This window comes from Lepus europaeus, chromosome 2, assembly GCF_033115175.1.
Source record: "Lepus europaeus isolate LE1 chromosome 2, mLepTim1.pri, whole genome shotgun sequence".
Classification (NCBI taxonomy): domain Eukaryota; kingdom Metazoa; phylum Chordata; class Mammalia; order Lagomorpha; family Leporidae; genus Lepus; species Lepus europaeus.
The window spans coordinates 13731923-13750926 of record NC_084828.1 but is presented as its reverse complement, the minus strand read 5'-3'; the positions used below and the strand labels follow the sequence as shown (position 1 = coordinate 13750926).

The window sequence follows — 19004 nt, the reverse complement described above, 5'->3', positions numbered from 1 at the left end:
CACAATCTGCCCAAATGCATTAGGAACCCCTTAAGGGCTGAAAGGGAACAGGCAGGGGATAGCAGGAAAGAACTGCCTTTCTAAGAGTGGGGGCCAGAAGGCTAGATAGGAAACCACTGGGTTCTCAACTTCCATAGACTCCTGCAGGAATGTAAGGAACACACCATCCTCTGTGAAGGAGCTTTGCAGGCTCTAGGAATGACCAGTGTCAGCTCAGCCCTATGTGGGCCAACCGACAGGAGGGGTCTTTTGTGCTGCTCAGGAAGACCCCCCCCCCAGGACCTCCACAGCATCCTGGAAGATGAGAAGGACATTCACTAACAATTAGGATGGAATTTCCCACCAGCCCCAGGCAAATGGACTCAGAATCTGACTCAAAATCCAAGAAGATGATACTTGTCACACAAGGGAGTTAATGGAATAAAATCCATATTCCCTGAAATGGTTTTTGATAGGGACGAAAGACACTCTTTACACATGAACTCTTAGTCATCCACCAAACAGAGAAACCCTAAGAGAACAGGAGACAGACAAGACATCCACTGACTTACCTTTCTTGGAAGCTAAACCAGTTTCCTTCACACTGTTCACATACAGCCTTCGAACACCATCTTCCTCCACAGAAGAAAGTGAAAACCCTGTGAAACACAAAGACAGGATGGCAGGGCTCACATCTTCTGAATATTTAGCAAACAACAGGAAGTACCTGCTGTGAACTAGGTTTGTTTAATGTTTTGGCTTCTGATTTGGAGACACTGTTTTTTCCTCACTCATACTGCTTTACAAAGCAGAAAAATGTATTTTTAGATCACTCCAAGTAAACAACATCAGGTACTTGTAAAAGTAAATACTGCTACGTATGTCTGTCTTTATTCTACTTACCACTCAACTTAAACAGAAGGAAATTACTTTGCTTTATATCTTGGTTCCTTGCAAATGTCATCATTTTATGTTTCTCTACTCTCTCTCCACATCACAAAAAATGCAAGGATGGGCTGACCTCATCAAAGTCTCCTATGCTTTTTTTCACTGAATTTATATCTTAAAGAGACAACTGCCCCAGTATGTCCCAATACATGGTTAGTATGGTGACCTGGACATAGCAAACAGGAAGAAGTAGTAACTCACTGTACACATCTTATTTCATATGGAAACTAACTGATTTCACAGTCTTCTTTGATCACAAGATTATCTTTTACTTACGTGGGTTTCCACAGCTCAAAGCCCATTAGCTCAGTTATCCTGGGCTTCTTTACAGCCTTCAGAAAAGAAAGCTGAGCAAGGCCCAGATTTTCTAAGTGGTTTGGGGGCCCTGGGTGCTCCCCAACCTATGGTTAACAAGCCTTGGTCACCTGTTTCAGGACTGCCTCATGTGAAACTCTTTCTTTATTGATTTAATGTCCACAACCAATGCCTACTTTTCTGATGGAAAACAGGATCTTGGTAGATACCATAAAAAGTTCATAGGAATGAATACAATTGTTAAGGATCTGCAATAACTGTTAGCTCTGGGAGAAAAATAGTCCTACGCTACAGTAACATAGGACATTAATAACAAAGCAGAGGAGACAGCGGCTTAAAAACACAACCAACCAAACAACAAAACAGAGTTAATAAGTTAAAAGACCCAGTCCCAGGGACTCACTGAGTCTTCTCAGGCCATGTTAGAACAAACACGTGGTTTTTTTGTTCAGTTCAGAGGACCAGGAAATGGATAACCACGCGTAGGCAAAACTACCAACTGCCATCACCCACTGTCTCAGACACAGCAACTCCTGCAGATAGGGAAGCACACAACACAAGACCACCCCAAGGACTTTCCAAAGTCTTCATTTCAGTCTCTTATTTTGAATTCCATTCTTACAGTAACTTGAAGCTTTCAAATTAAGTTTCAAGAAGCCTCAATGAAATCATATTTTCACACCGAACTACTTCAGTGACATTAACCTTTATGTGGGTGTATTTATCTGTACTTCATTAGATAATTTTTTCCTTCTATCTGTTAAGATGGAATCAAGAGCTATCACATGGAAATGAATGGATAGGATTTACCAAAATACTGGCACTTCTTTCTGGAAATACCATCATCCTATAAAATTCTGAAACTAAAACATTTTCTATGCTAAAAAAAAAAAAAAAAAATGGCACCTTGATAGTATGCCAGGGACCAGCTTGTTAAACTGGAAGGTGGCAGGAGAGGCAATATGCTGAGGACCTGCTGCCAGTCACCCCAAGCCAAAGTCAGTTGAGATGGCTCAATAGTCATTTGCTCTATCTTCTCTTAAGCCCTCTTTTTTTAATAACCAGAAGGTTAAAAACAGGAGTGAGAACAGAGAACCCATCCAGTTTGACGATCACAACTGACCATGCAATTTGTACCAGGCAATGGGGTTCAAAGCGTGGATCTGGTAACAGATTGGATCACTCAGGCTGAAGGAGAAAATGGTGACAGGAATGAGGACAGAAGAAAGGGCAATGGGGACAGGTTCCATTCAGAGGATCACTCAGGTGGAAGCCCAGAGTTTACACATGGAAGCAGCAACCAAGCTCTGGTCTCCAATTCATTTCGTGTGGTGACCTAGGAACACAGCTTTCCCTCAAACTCCACGGAATATGGCATGCACTACCGTGGGGTCTAAATTCACATCTACACATCAACAAAGATAAGGAAAATATTAAACAGCCTACAGCTGATTATATTGAGGTCAGTGAAGAAGATTTTAATAGTTCATCAGTAAAATCAGACTTTTTCCCTTCTAAATAAGATATCAATGTTCCATTTCTAAGCAAACAACTCTACTACAGTCCAACACGTTTGCTAATAGGAGGCAGAGGGAGACTATTCTATATAAACTCGGAGTATTCACCAATCACAAGGCATCATGGGGGCCTGCGCTGTGGCACAGCAGGTTAACGCCCTGGCCTGAAGCGCCGGCATCCCATATGGGCACTAGTTCTGGTCCCGGCTGCTCCTCTTCCGATCCAGATCTCTGCTGTGGCCTGGGATAGCAGTAGAAGTTAGCCCAAGTCCTTGGGCCCCTGCACCCACATGGGAGACCCAGAAGAAGCTCCTGGCTCCTGGCTTCGGATTGGCGCAGCTCCAACCATTGCGGCCATCTGGGGAGTGAACCAGCAGCTGGAAGACCTCTCTCTCTCTCTCTACCTCTCTCTGTAACTCTGTCATTCAAACAAATAAAATAAATATTTAAAAAAATAGAAGAAGGCATCATGAATGGCACTTGGAAAATGATCTCAAAGCACATTAAACTTATACAATGAACACCACAAAGATCTCTCAGGCTGATGACACTTACGGCCAAAGAAAAAGTCCAACAGGCTAGACAATAGAGAGGTACTCAAAACCAGACTCCAGGATAAAGTGAACAATTAGATACTAGGGTAAGTGCAGACCCTACAGCAGCAGAACACACGACTGAGAACAGTAGAGTACAAGAAGTCCCTAGAGAAAAAGTAATGCTAAGTGGCTGAAGGGATGCCTACTTCCACGGCTTCAAGGCAGCCTAGAGTCCTACTTAGTCTAAGGATCATATAACTACGTGAACGCTGTTCAACAGAATCTCTAAGAACAATCTGAGGATGAGTGTGAAGAGAGGGGCAAGAGAAGTGAAACTCCTGATTAACTCTTCAAATCTGCTCCTTCTGTGGGATTATGAAAAACCATATTTTCTTCCTTAAAACGTTCTGAACTGGAAAGCAGCACTTGGTTTGTATCACTAGATTTTTCTCTGTGTTGGTATTGTGTGTTGGTAGCTTTTACATACACTGAATTCAATATATCCCAGAAGCCCACTTAGATCAGTGTTCATGTTACAAATGGATGGGCTGGTTAAGTTTATTCTGAGGTATTTGATTGTTTTTGTAGCTATTATGAACGTGATTGATGTTAGAAGTTCTTTCTCAGCCGTGGCATTGCCTGTGTATACAAAGGCTGTTGATTTTTGTGCATTGATTTTATATCCTGCTACTTTGCCAAACTCTTCTATGAGTTCCAACAGGCTCTTAGTAGAGTTCTTTGGATCCCCTAAATAAAGAATCATATCATCTGCAAAGAGGGATAGTTTGACTTCTTCCTTCCCAATTTGTATCCCTTTAAATTCTTTTTCTTGCCTAGTGGCTCTGGCTAAAACTTCCAGAACTCTATTGAATAGCAGTGGTGAGAGTGGACATCCTTGTCTGGTACCAGATCTCAGTGGAAATGCTTCCAACTTTTTCCCATTCAATAGGATGCTGGCCATGGGTTTTTCATAAATTGCTTTGATTGTATTGAAGAATGTTCCTTCTATACCCAATTTGCTTAGATTTTTCATCATGAAACGGTGCTGTATTTTATCGAATGCTTTCTCTGCATCTACTGAGATATCATATGGTTTTTGTTCTGGAGTTTGTTAATGTGGTACATCACATTGATTGATTTGCAAACTTGTTCATAGCTTTGGGAGTCAGAGGCAATCAGGTCCTGGGACTTGGGGAGCTCTTTAACCTTCTCTATCAATATGTTGCTGGAACACTCTATGCCAACTTGAACCTAAGAAGAAATGGTTTGACCAAGGCTGCTAAGACATGAAGCACTTTGCTACTGAGAGCAATGTACGGGCAGCAGTTAAGACTAAGCAATGAGACTCTCTTACAGCAATCTGACATTGTCACAACCTCCAAGCCTGGGATTTTGTATTTTATAAAAGCACTGGTAGTCACAAAGACTGGAAATTAAACAGAAAAATGCCTGCCTCCTTACATCAGCTAGTTTGAGTAGCACTGTTTGCAACACCTTCGATTCCTATAACACCCTCTGTGTGGAAAGGCAAACAGACTTTGTGCCTAACGCTAAAAAAAAAAAAAAAAAAAAAAAAAAAAAAGAGAGAAAATGTATAGCAGTTCCTCCTTATCTGAGACAAACTTTTGTTATGTTAATTGATCTATTTTATCATTAACTGTTATTGCTAAATTATACAGAAAAAAAACACAGTAGATACAGGGTTTGGTCTGATCTGCGGTTTCAGGCATGCACAGGAGGTGTTGGGATAATGTATCTCCCACAGATAAGGAGGAAATACCTTGAAGTGGTTTTATGCCCAGTTCTTTATTTCTGAGTCTCCAAATCACTTAGTCTTAGAATTACAGTCCAAAGGGGCCAGCACTGTGGTGTAGTGGGTAAAGCTACCGCCTGCAGTGCTGGCATCCCATATGGGCGCGGGTTTGAGTCCCAGCTGCTCCACTACTCATCCAGCTCTCTGCTATGGCCTGGGAAAACAGTAGAAGATGGCCCGAGTCCTTGGGCCCCTGTACTGGTTTGGGAGACCCAGAAGTGAAGAAACTCCTGGCTCTTGGCTTTGGATCAGCCCAGCTCTGGCCATTGCGACCATCTGGGGAGTAAACCAGAGAATGGAAAACTTCTGTCTCTCTCTTTGCCTCTGCCTCTCTGTAACTCTGCCTTTCAAGGAAATACATTAATTAATATAAAAAAAGAAGAATTACAGTCCAAGTGCTTTGAAACATAGCCTTCCCTTGCTAGGTTAGCCTGACAAAATAGAAGTTAAGTGAACTAAAGAGAAAAAGAATCCTTACTACAGAGCATCTGATTTTGGAGAGAGTTATTTAAAACACTGCCTCTAATTATACTTTTAATGACTGAGGTCATGCTTCTGCCACGTAACAAGCCTTTCATAAACACTCATCCCCTGCCATCACAAGCGTCCTCCAGGCTTTATAACATTTTCTGTTTTAAGGTCAAGGAATAGTAACACGAAAGTGTAATGCAAGTGACCAGGGGTTCAAAATTAGTCTCTCTGCATCAGGCCTAAAAGCTCTAAGAAGCACTCTGAGATGGAGACTCATTACCCGCAGGGAAGGTGCAAAAGGAAGATGGTATCCCACTGACTGGTAAAGGGTTTGGATAGTCCCAAACGCTAAACAGTTTAGTAATTTGATCCAGAGAGAAATCTTCACATCTCATCATCTAGGAACTTTGGTCTCCTTCCACTGCTTGCTAGAACCACACTTCTCTGCTCACTTGAAGGTTGGTGTTCCATGCAGCCTGCTTTGCTGCAGCGGAGACAACACCTGTCTCACCTGTGACAAACGACATCCAGGTGGCAGCTGCTCGAGGTCTAGGGATTACAACGCAGTCAACACGAAGAATCCAAGCCAAGCCGCAAAGGATGCATGGTGAATGGCAGACAGAAAGCTTGGTCTTGAGCTGCTGGACCTCGGTGGGTGACTTTGGCTAACCTCACAGTATGGATTTCACCACTTAATGCAAATTCTGTTACAATTCTACCCATACAGTGAGATGCTAAGACAGTGAGACTAGTCTGACATATACGGAGAGAATTTCATATTTAACCCTGCCAGAATGCTGACGACCATGTGGAAGAGTGTTGACTAAGCAGGTCTGAATGTTCTATGGAGCACTTGCTTGCGAGTTTGGCCCTTGACTGGCATTGGGAAACTTACGTGTGGGGAGGGCTTCCAACACCTGAACATGGCTCACTGTACCTGAACAATCGTACCTGTCTCCTCCTGGAAGTCGCAACTTTAGACAGGACCAGCCTCCCAAGAAAGCCCCGGCCCTGAGTCTCTAACAAACTTCCCAGTCAGCAGCAACTGCCTTGTGTGGTCTCAGCTTGTTGCTGAGGGAACTGACTCCATTCTATGTGACTCTGGAAGGCTCAGGCTCCCGGACCGTGCCTTCTCCTTGTACTGATTTGCTTTGCATTGGCTCACAGTAATAAATCAGAGTCACAAGCATAAAGCAATGCTGAATTCTGTGTCCTGTGAGTGAATCCATAAACTTTGAAGCAGGACCCAAAGACAACACCAAAACACATTCCTGTAACATTATTTGTGAGGGAAGGGAGGATAATGTGTATGGTTTTCAGGAAAGGGGTGTGAAGGGGTAATTCCTCCATTACTAAAGCACACATGATATAAACTGGTCTCCTTCCAACATACCCACTTCCTTTTTATGACAGGGGAGCCCCCATGATTTAATCTAAGAAATGTCATGCTGAAGTCATCCTGGTACCTAGGGAATCTCTCTCTTTTGGATGCTCTGCACAGCACACATGCCAGATGTGCCCCTGTGTTAAACAGGCCTCCAAGGCATTGCACTGCATTGTAAATAAGTGCACGTTCGCACAGGAAACGCTTCCACTGGAAACACACACGCCGAAGATCAAAGAAAAATAAACGCACCGTAATTGTCAGCCGTTGTATCTGACTTCTCAATCTGGATGTTCTGAGTGACTTTTGGACAAATTTCAATTTCCTTGTATAGCTGAAAATGACAAAGAGGAGTCACTTAGGGTTGCACCATGAATGACTGCGTTATTCTGTAAACCTCTCCGCCTTCATGACTGATACCTGAACGCAAATTCACACTGCATCACCATTATTTAATTACCTGACTCCATTCACAGCCAAAGTAGAAACTTGCAACTCACATTTCCAAACTTAAGGACAGTTTGGCGTCAAAATAATTCCCCAACATCACTCTATATATTATCGTGCATTTATCATAACCTTGAAAAACATACTAATGTCATCAAAATCTCCATTTCTTCTTTACTTAATATATACTAAATTGATCTTCTGTATATAAAGATAATTGAAAATGAATCTTGATGTGAATGGAATGGAAGAGGGAGCGGGAGATGGGAGGGTTGCAGGTGGGAAGGAAGTTATGGGGGGGGGGGGAAGCCATTGTAATCCAAAAATTGTACTTTGGAAATTTATATTTGTTAAATAAAATTTAAAAAAAAAAACTCCATTTCTGGGGGAGGGAGAAGTTTATAAAATCAGAAAGAGACTATAAAGATGTAGGCATGGGATTTGTGGGAAACACGAGAAATCTCTGTGTTTCCTTCCCTCTCTCTTCACATACCACTTTTCCTAGAAAGTTCATCACAATGCAAACAGGTAGAGAAAAAAGACAAAACTGAGTCAGAAGATTATCTGGATGACTTAAGTACACAGTTTAATTAACTGTCTATAAATCCAAGAAAACCTGGAAAAAGTTTTTGTTTAAAAAAGAAAAAGGCAAGGTGTTGTGATTGAAGTTAATGGATGTTTCACTTGCATGCTTGGACCTGTGACACTCAGACATCAACTTCACACACGGTTTGCACCACATAGCCTTGCCTCTCCCACTCAGTCTGTGAGACAAATAAACATCTCTATTTCACAAATAAAGGAAGTAAGGCTGGAGAGAAAGTATTTTCTTGAGTTCATAAAGCTAGAAGGGGCAGAGTTGGGGTTTGAACCCAGAACTCACTGGCTTCAGGGTGAAGCTATCTCTAACCAACTCCTATGCCTCCCACACCAGCTCCTGGCAGAACTCACAAATTTGGGGCCGGCACCGTGGCTCACATGGTTAATCCTCTGCCTGCAGCACCGGCATCCCATATGGGTGCCAGGTTCTAGTCCCGATTGCTCCTCTTCTAGTCCAGCTCTCTGCTGTGGCCCGGGAGGGCAGTGGAGGATGGCCCAAGTGCTTGGGCCCCTGCACCCACGTGGGAAACCAGGAAGAAGCACCTGGCTTTGCGGATTGCAGCACCTGGTGCTGCGGACTGGCGCAGCACCTGCCATAGTGGCCATTTGGGGAGTGAACCAATGGAAGGAAGACCTTTCTCTCTGTCCCTCTCTCTCACTGTCTATAACTCTACCTGTCAGATAAATTTTAAAAAAAAGTTCCTGTTCGCGGGGTAGAGCAAGGATAACAAAAATAAAAAGAACTCACAAATTTCAAAGTAAAGGGAATCAAACTATCAACCTTCTTCTTCTTAGATAAGTGAGCCAAAGGTTTAAAACCAAAATTTTAAATAAAAATCCAAAACAAATAAATGTGTTGAAGACTAATACAGAATTTAGAAATTATTTGATCTTGAAATGAAGATAGAGTTTGAGCCAAGGTCAAAAACAGAAAATGTATCCATTAGCAAAAAATCTGAGAGGTCTTGGTGATTATCTCAACATGTTCCCACGTCTGACTACATAGTCATCCATTCAGAAATAATTTTATTCAGGCAAGTAGCAAAGAATGCCAGCTTCTTTCTCTTTATTTGCTTCAGGCATTTGAGAGGTGAGTATAATGCTTAATGCAGGAGTCCAGAAAATTCAGCAGTAAGAGAAGGCAAAGGGACTGGGATTGGGGGTACTGCAAGCATCAACAGCACAGCCTGGATCACCTTCAGCAGCCTAATTCTCTGCAACTCCCATTGCAACCTTGCAACGAATGCAAGGGGATAAGGGCAGCATCGAATGTGCATTCATTCTGACACATCATGAATTGTTCACGCAAATAAATTGCCAAATGAGAAAAAAATCAGTCACATTGGTGATTAGTTCACCAAAATGATAAATGCCAAATTCAATAAAGTTTATAATAATATATACTCTGTCACTCAAGAATGCTGGATAAAACATTATCCACTGTGTTTGCTTCACCTTAATTGGAGTCTTCTTTATTTTTTAAACTTCCCCGAGGCCAAACCCTTCCCCCAGGTGGCAGTATTCAACTGTTCAATCCTCTCCACAAAGAACAAGGGAGAAGGCAGCTTTATGATGCTCCTTCATCAAGACCACCTTCTGCTAGTCTTCGGAATGGGTGTGAAACTTTTCATATCTGTGCTAGTCTCAGAGGATAATTTGGCATCATACACAAAGGTCCCTGGGCCACACCATTCTTTCTTATGCTAGTTAGCCTCAAGCTAGATTTAGTTAAAAGCTCTAATAAAATCCTTAATATTTCAGGAAGGTTCTGTGCTCTCAGATCTATTTTTAGAGTAACTACAGTATCTAGAACAATACACTCAAATATCTTCATATAGCAATACCATTCACAGTGCAGACACACATATTGAGGATATTTCTAGAATTAAAAGTTAAATTTACTTACAGGCAAAAATTTTTTCAAATCCATGCAGAGTGTTTTCATACTCTGGTTTCTCTCCAGATCATATAAATCTTTCAGCTTTTACATAATATGAATTTTCCATGAAAGTTTTAAAGAGCCCCCTCATACACATAGATGTCAAAATGTTTGTCCCAAATAACCTTATCTTTTAATTCTATTTTCTACAATCTTTTAAAAAACTCCCGTTGTATTCCCTTTTATTAAATTAATGGCATCATATATTTTTCCTCTTCTCAAAAACCACAAGAGAAGATCAACAGCATTTAAGGAACATTTTGCTAACTTAAGCACTTGACTACTCACAAAATCATGACTACTTCTGTCCTATGTCTCTTTTGAGTGCCTGGTCCAAACTACTCTCCCATGTCACCTCCACTATGGCTCCTCACCTCCTCCTGGCTCTGCCTGCTCATTTTCTTATGCCTTGTGGTCCACTCACCACTCATCTGCCAGAGTGAACCTGGCATCAGGGGTCAAATACAGCCATGCTTCAGTAACTGGGGGCAACTTGTCCCGGGATCCAGCAAAGATACGAACATCCTACACACATCCTCTTTTATACTTTAAATCATCTCTAGATTACTCATAATATCTAATGCAATGTAAATCTTATGCAATTAGTCATTGTATTGTTTACGGAATAATGACAATTAAAAAAAGTCTGAATGTGTGCAGAACAGACACAACCACTGCAGGCCTAATTCCATAATACAGAGCAGCAGCAACCTACCATTTTCCTTTAGATACTTTCAATATTTTTGGATGAATCCAAGGATGAAGAACCTGTGTCCTTTATCTCCTGGGGTTTTTCATTTCCCTTAGGCTCTCTACAGACCATACTCATTCCCTCCTCCCATCACCTCCTGCATCCCCCTGTTACCGCCCTCTCCATTTGGACTTTAAGTTTAAACACACCAGGGAAAGGACCTCCACACCCACCCTGCCCCAGCCTTAGCCAGCTTTATTTCCATCTCTAGAACACTTCTTTCTAAAAGACCTCTATGACTCACACCCTCTGTTCACTCACCTCCCCATTCCAATGTCATATCTGAAAGAGTATCAGATCCACTCCCAGATGTCCTGTTCCTCTCTATCCACCTGCCTGAAGTCTTGTTCTTCCAAACGGAGGTCTACTGACATATGACACAGTGAAGGTTTTCTATCTCTGCAAACCTGAAGAGATGTTCTGATGGGAGCCAAGTTTTGCTTTTATTTTTGTTTTTTTATGTGTGTATATGCTTGTGGGGGGGGGGGCATATCCCTGGTGCCTAGAACAGCTACCATAGAGCCAAGCAGACAAATGCTAAATAAATATCTGCTGGATGAATTAATAAATTGATCTGAGATTCAGAAAACTCTTTATTCCCACCTGTCATTTTTAAGAAAAACACACTCAGTGTGGAATTTTGAAAAACCAGTGACTTCACAGACTACAACTATATTAGCAATCAATTCCATGGACTGGATCCAACAACAAACTTCATTGTGAAAAAGTAGTCCAGCAGGTATCACTTGCATGAACACAAGTGAAGATGATAAATCAATGACTACTACTGGCTATCCATAAGCAAGAGAATCCTCTGACCCCCAAAATAAGCATAGGAGACCCTCCAAAAGGAGCTTTAAAATCAAGTACAAGGGCCAGTGATGAGGCATAGTGGGTAAAGCCACTGCCTGCAGTACCGGCATCCCATATAGGTACCGGTTCGAGTCCCAGTTGCTCCACTTTTGATCCAGCTCCTTGCTATGGCCTGGAAGGCAGTAGAAGATGGCCCAAGTCCTTGGGCCTCTGCACCCACAGAGGAGACCTGGAAGAAGCTCCTGGCTCCTGGCTTCAGATTGGCTCAGCTCTGGCAGTTTTGGCCAACTGGGGAGTGAACCAGCAGATGGAAGACCTCTCTCTCTCTCTCTCTCTCTCTCTCTGCCTCTCCTCTCTCTGTGTAATTCTTTTTTTTTTTTTTTTTTTTTTTTTTGGGACAGGCAGAGTTAGACAGTGAGAGAGAGAGACAGAGAGAAAGGTCTTCCTTCCATTGGTTCACCCCACAAATGGCTGCTACGGCTGGTGCACTGCGCCGATCTGAAGCCAGGAGCCAGGTGCTTCCTTCTGGTCTCCCACGCGGGTGCAGGGCCCAAGCACTTGGGCCATCCTCCACTGCCTTTCCGGGCCACAGCAGAGAGCTGGACTGGAAGAGGAGCAACCGGGACAGAATTCAGCACCCCAACCGGGACTAGAACCCTGGGAGCCGGCACCGCAGCCGGAGGATTAGCCTAGTAAGCCAGGGCTGGCCTAACTCTGACTTTCAAATAAACACATATTAAAAAAAATCAAGTACATACTTTTGCTAGTAACTATTGATCTTACTACTGAAGGCTGGTTGTTAAAACAATGGCACAAAATAAATATGAACGAGTCATTTATGGGAAGAGTGGCTTCAAACAACTGCAAGCTTTCCCTGTACATGAAAATCAAAATAAAGCTGCAAGTATTTGGCTGAGATGTTAAAATGTCAGTTAAGACACCAGCGTCCTACAGTGGGGTGCCTGGATTCCATACACCGCTCTGCTCCAGACTCCTGTTTTCTGCTAATGTGCACCCCAGGAGGCAACAGTGGTGGCTCAAGTGACTGGGTCCCTGTTACCCACACTGGAGACCTGGACTGAGTTCCTGGCTCTGGACATCAGCACCAGAGTGAGGGCCACAATGGCCATGTAGTAAGTGAACTGGCCGACAGAAGCTCTTTGTCTCTGTCAAATAAATCGCATGTTCGGTAAATGACGATATATTCAATATCTGCATACTCTCAAAAAGCATCCAGGAATGCCTTGTGTTAAAGTCCCTCCCTAAGAATGACACAAAGGCGCCGGCACACCGGGTTCTAGTCCCGGTCGGGGGGCCGGATTCTGTCCCCGTTGCCCCTCTTACAGGCCAGCTCTCTGCTGTGGCCAGGGAGTGCAGTGGAGGATGGCCCAAGTGCTTGGGCCCTGCACCTGCATGGGAGACCAGGAGAAGCACCTGGCTTCTGCCATCGGATCAGCGCGGTGCGCCGGCCGCAGCGTGCCTACCGCGGCGGCCATTGGAGGGTGAACCAACCGCAAAAGGAAGACCTTTCTCTCTGTCTCTCACTGTCCACTCTGCCTCTCAAAAAAAAAAAAAAAAAAAAAAAAAAAAAAAAAAAAAGAATGACACAAAGGACCTAAAACAGGGATTTGAAAATAACTAGAAACTCATGGCTAGAATTTAAGGGGGGGAGGGGGGTCTTTGAGCTTGGATGGTTAAAAATAAGGTATCTTTATATTTAGAAACTTTTAACTGAAAATAGTGCTTTGTATCACAAATGAATACAAGCAACAAGCGCACCAGTATACACAGTGCCTGTAGCTTCATCATGAGTAGAAGTCAGTTATTTTCATATCACATTCCAGCTGGTACTAATAACTCAAAATGTTATTTATGCTCATCATTACTTCAGAACAGCGGTAGCTACTGGAGCTACCACTAAGTCCTATAATTTAATGAGCCAATAAATGGCACATATATTATCTATAACTTTAAAATATTTTTGTAGCCCTATATATTCTATTTCATGCAAATGAAAACATCACTTTAATATGGAGTCTGGATGCTTCCCCAGATTGCACAGGTATTCCAAGTATAAAAGAGTTAAGAATTTTGTTATAAATACACGCGCTAAAATGAGCAAGATAATGGCATTTGCTTCCTTAGGGATTTCTGGTCTGGAGACCTCTGTAACATGGCAAAAAGAATATCCTGGTCTCTTTGACCTTTAGATTCTATTTTTTTTAAATTATAATGAGAATAATACAATTGCAGATTCAAACAAATTAAGCTTGGCACACTTTGGTCTTTTATGTGGGAAGAGACCACACAATCACTAACGCTTAAAAATAGTAAATGAGTCAGTGCAGTTTCAAAAGATCTATCACAAGCACAAACAGCTCCTGTGTAAGATATGGGAGACATGGAAACTGGTTAGGTCTGATCATTACACTTTAGGGTGAGAAAGATCCATCAAACCCAAAACGCAAAATATATGATCTAATTGCTATTCAGGTATTATCAGCTTTGTCCTTAAGTAAGGAAGAGGATTTTCCTTCCTCTACTCATGGAGCACAAAGACTGGAGCTTTTCCCAGGCCAGAGGAAGAAGACAGCCACAGCTCTCTGCTCACCATACCTTCCCCTATAACACAGTGATGGAAGTGACAGTTGGAAGGGGACTCATTTTGATCTTCTATTGCATAACATGATAATAAGAGTATTACAAAATTACACCCTCTCTTCCATTTCCTTAAAATGACTTAAAGGGGCACAAAATAATCTTGTACGATGACAGATGTTCCAAATCATGATCACAGTGGTGGCAACACGACCGTATACATTTGTCAAAACTCATTAAGTGCGTGCTCCTAGTTGATTAGAGATCTTATTAAATGTAAAATATATCTGCACAAACTTGACTAAAACCAAAGTTTCCTAATGGATTTTATATCGTGCTTCCTTTAAAAAAAAAAAAAAATGGGGGTTTGAATTTTTAGTTCTGCTTTCTGCGGTAAAACTCTGTCTGAAGTCATGTTGCTGTCACTCAACGTATCCATGGCAAGCAGCTCCGCAGCCCCCAGAGGAATGACTAAGGACAGAGAAAGAGAAATGATTTCCAAAAGAGAGGCGCCTTGCTCCCAAAATGTCTCTTTACTGGAACTGAAAATGCACCACCCAGCTAACAAAAAAGGAACTTGTCCCTGGTTTATTACAATAACAACCGTTAGCATTGACTATGCGAACCATTATCTCTAATCTAAGGAATATCATCTCATTTTCCCCCAATTCTACATGATTACTAAGCATAGGAGCAAAATAGAAAGCCGCATTTCATTCTGAACCGAAGTCCCATAAATACGTTGAAATTCAAACATACACAAATGTTGCCAAGAATCTATATAAATGCAGTTCCAAATGGCTGGAACACATAATCAGATGGCAGTGCTGATCGCCCCCCAACAAGATCTGGCCCATCAGTTTCAATATACATGTGGAAGTCACACAAAATTGGAAGCAGTGCTAGTGCTTTTTTTTTTTTTTTTTTTTTAACAACAGTCAGCTGATCTTTTGAGTCACCAATTTAAAATAAAAGACTGTAGAGGCTGCAAGGAAAGCTAGTAATAATGATGAAAATTCTATCTGAGTGTGAGCTCTGGATTTCAATATTCCCCAAGAGCACAGCACTGCTCCTTCGGTCAACAAAGGTGGCATTTGCACTCTGTGGAAAGAGTCTGATGGTGAGGCCATGCACCAACCCGAAGCTCATTTATTTTAGAACTCGTTCCACTTCACCAACCACCATTAACACAAATACACACATAATTTGAAAGTCATCTCCTGTAAAATGCACTTGGATGAGAGTCGTAAACATTACCAGCTCATAGATGTCCTCCTCGGGCTGCGGAACGTAGAGCTGTACCTTGTTTTCTATTAGGAATTTCAGACGCAGGTAATGAGCGGAATGATCCAGCTGATGTGTCTGAGACAAAATGGAAAGAATAAAGTTTGTTCAGGGGTAAATAGGCATCATTAGGCCTCCAGAGACACAGCATTAAGTATTTGCAAGAACAAGGGGAATTTGTTGATGGAGGAGGCAATGTGGGGTTTCTTTACTTCTTAAAAGGCCTGTGTTCAAAACTCAAATTTCAAAATAATTTTCATTGAACACATTAATAATATGCCTTGGGTCTGATTCAATGGAAACAACTGAGCCACACTTCCTTCTGCCTTCTTTGAATCAGTGTACTCTTCAGCATTAGTTTTCCAACAAAAACCATCAGATAAGAGATCCACAACATTGTTTTCAGCATCTACAGGTGGTTAAAGAAGAAAAATGACAAAAAGGCAGGGAAGTATTAACAGTGACAGAGAAAAGCTGTGCCCAAGCAAAGTTGTTTTTGTAACCAACCACATGGGGACATTGGAACAGTTGTTAACTGTTCATTTGCAAAGCGGGTCAGTGTGCAGATAAGGCATTTGGGTATCAGTCTTATTTATATACTCCCGAGTGAGACTCCCTCTGGGGCAGCGCAAGCAGGCATGTGTCCAAATTTGGAAACACACTGAATAAGTTGTTGAAAGAAAACAATTCCAAAATAGTCAGGGATTCAAATTTCCAGAGCCACTACTTTAATTCAGGATGATCCAACAGATTTTTTTTCCAATCAGGAAAAGCCAACTTTGAATTAAATTTGAGGGAAAAGCAACCGTGACCACATAGTTTTATACATAATTCTCAATAGACAATCTAAAAATTCAGAGGAAAAGAAAATAAAATGTTCTTCAAAAGTTACACAGGGACAGGCATTTGGTTCAAGAGGTTAAGTCACAGTGAGGGTCACCTGCATCCTATATTGGAGTGCCTGGTTCATAGCCCAGCTACCCTGCATCCAATCTAGCTTCCTGCTAATGTGCATCCAGAGAAGCAGCAGGTGCTGTCTCATGTACTCAGGTCCTTGCCACCCATGTAGGAGACCTGGATTGAATTCCTAGCTCTTGACCTAGCCTAGTCCTGGCTATTAAAAGCATTTGGGGGAGTGAACCAGCAGATGTCTCTATCTCTCTGCCCTTCAAAGAAGGTGCAAATTCATCTTTTTTTTTAAAGTGATTCAAGGGATGAGGCATTTAGTCTAGTGGTTAAAGGCCCATATCCCAGATCAGAGTACCTGTGTTTGATAGCCAGCTCAAACTTTCAGCTAATGCAGACCATGTGAGGCAGCAGGGGATAGCTCAAGTAATTGGGTTTCTGCCACGTGGATTGCAATCTCAGCCCCTGGCTTCAGCTTTGGCACAGCCATGGCCACAGTAGGCACTGGGAAAGTAAACCATGAATAGGAATTTCTATTTCTCTCTCTCTCTTCTCACTTTATGTCTCTCTGCCTCTCAAAATACAAGTTATATGGCAACACAAAAATATATTGCTGGAGGAAAAAATGTTTAAGCCATATAGTTTTCAAGTGTTTTAATCTTTTAGAAATATATCCTGAAAATCCTTAAATATATCCTGGATATATGTTGTAAGGTAAATGACATGATGTCTGAAATTTGTTCCTGTAATAATCTAGATTGGGGTATGGAGTGAGTGAATGAATGCACAAAAGTTAATGTGATAATTATAGATTCCAGATGAAAATATAATGACTTATTACACTGTTCTCTACTTTTATATAAATTTGAAATTTTTATAGAGTAAAATGTACAATCTATTCATACCCAAAGCTTTACTGATTAGAGGTATGCCAAAATAAATGAAACTAACTTGTAACTGACTTAGTACCTTCCATTTAGCCTGTCCTCCACACATATATTTGTTTTTTAAAAATATATCATACCCACAGTTCCAAGACTCATTTCAATAATATTCAGTCACAACTAACAGACCCACAAGTGTTCTAGACATCACATGAAACACTGAAAATACAGAAATTAATAAAACAAATGCAATCCTCAGGAGTGTGTGCAGTAGCTGTGGGAAAGGATATGTAAAAAAAAAAAAAAGAGAGAAGTCAGGCAGTGATGTATTTTTCAATAAATACAGGATGAGCATCCCACATTGATGCAAAAACACATTTCCAAAAAGTACAAACTTGTTTGCCCTGAACAGCTAGCAGAACAGTAAGGAAGTTTTCTATCACATTCTTGGGACTTTCAACACGTAGCCCACCCTAAGTAATGGGAGACTATGGCACCCACTGTGGACACAGATGCTGCTGAGTAGACCCATCCCGCGTACCTGGCTTTTATCCTTTCCCCACCTGTACTTGAGACTGGATGCTATCATCTAACAGACCCAGGACTGCTGATGTCAAAGCTAACAAGAATGGATGGGTAAACTCAGGGCAGCACAACATGGGCACGTTATGTGTGCTACCCACTGCGTGTCAGAGAGCCACCAGGACAAACGAACAACAAAATAATATTTAGGCTGATGAATCAGCAAGAATGATTTCTTCAGAGACAGAGGCGACGAACGCTTCCCACCTATCCAGGTCCTCACTGAAGTCTTTAATTAGAAGCAAACATTTTGGTTCACCATCTGTTTCTGACTGAGGCGGAAGGAAAAGAGAAATGAAATTTCACGGGGTCTTAGTAAAAGGAACAAATCCACCTGGAAACCGTATGGGCATCATTAATAAGCACCCTATGGGCACCCCCTCGGAGATGGCCACTGATACACTCTGTCTTCCGGAAATCAGGCCAAAACACTGACCTCACCTCGGGAGCTTCCGGCTCTGGAAACCTCAGTGTGAGAGCGCCACTGCCAGGCACCCAAGAGCTTACGGGGGTCAGGGCAAAGAGCACAGGGATCCCCGCCACGCCTGAAACTCTGCTGTGCTGAAAACACAGATTTTTTCAGAGATGGCCGACAACAGACCACACTGTGGCCAAGGCACCTCGCTGACAATGGTTATAGCCAAGCCGAGGACAACAGAATGATATGGGCCAGCAGTGACAAGAATGATTCTTGCCACCACTTGTACTGCACGCCTTGCCATCATGTTTTCCAAAAATCTTTAAATTACAACAATGTCTTGATAATTTTCAAGAATACAAATAAGCACCAACCACAGACTTTAAAAATATGATGGCCTTATTTTATTACCTAAGAGCCCTTAGTTTGGACAGTAAATCATTGTCCTAAAAACAAGACAGTGGGTCAAAATGACAGTATGTCTTTTTGTTTTGGTAAAAGTTTCTGAATCATGACCCTCGTTAGTCATGGCTGGTCCAACATAAAGGACAAATCCTAATGAGCTAATTAAATCTGATCATCAGAATTCTTGAGAAGAATTTTATGCTCTTCAATATCAAAGCAGGGTGAACAACCAACCGTGTTCACAGTACATTTTTGTATAAGAGAATCCCAAATGCTAACAAATATTTTAAGTTATTATTTCTTTGAGCGGGGCTTGCTTTAAATTTGTATAACATTCAAGACAAAATTTCCTAACACAAGAGAAATTCACTTAGGAAAAACAGTATAAATCTGTTTTCCAACATACTCAATTCA

At 41.8% G+C, this 19004-nt stretch overlaps 1 protein-coding gene across 5 annotated transcripts in view; it reads right to left on the bottom strand.

The window, feature by feature from the left end:
* TIAM1 (TIAM Rac1 associated GEF 1) overlaps positions 1 to 19004 on the bottom strand; it is a 454781-nt gene that overhangs the window by 71775 nt on the left and 364002 nt on the right. For all 5 annotated transcript variants that reach the window (XM_062206186.1, XM_062206194.1, XM_062206213.1 and 2 more), the window contains 3 exons: positions 15369 to 15473; positions 7216 to 7297; positions 552 to 638 (listed from right to left, as the gene is read on the bottom strand). In XM_062206186.1, coding sequence (XP_062062170.1) covers positions 552 to 638; positions 7216 to 7297; positions 15369 to 15473 — 274 coding nt within the window. The remainder of the gene's footprint in view (positions 1 to 551; positions 639 to 7215; positions 7298 to 15368; positions 15474 to 19004) is intronic.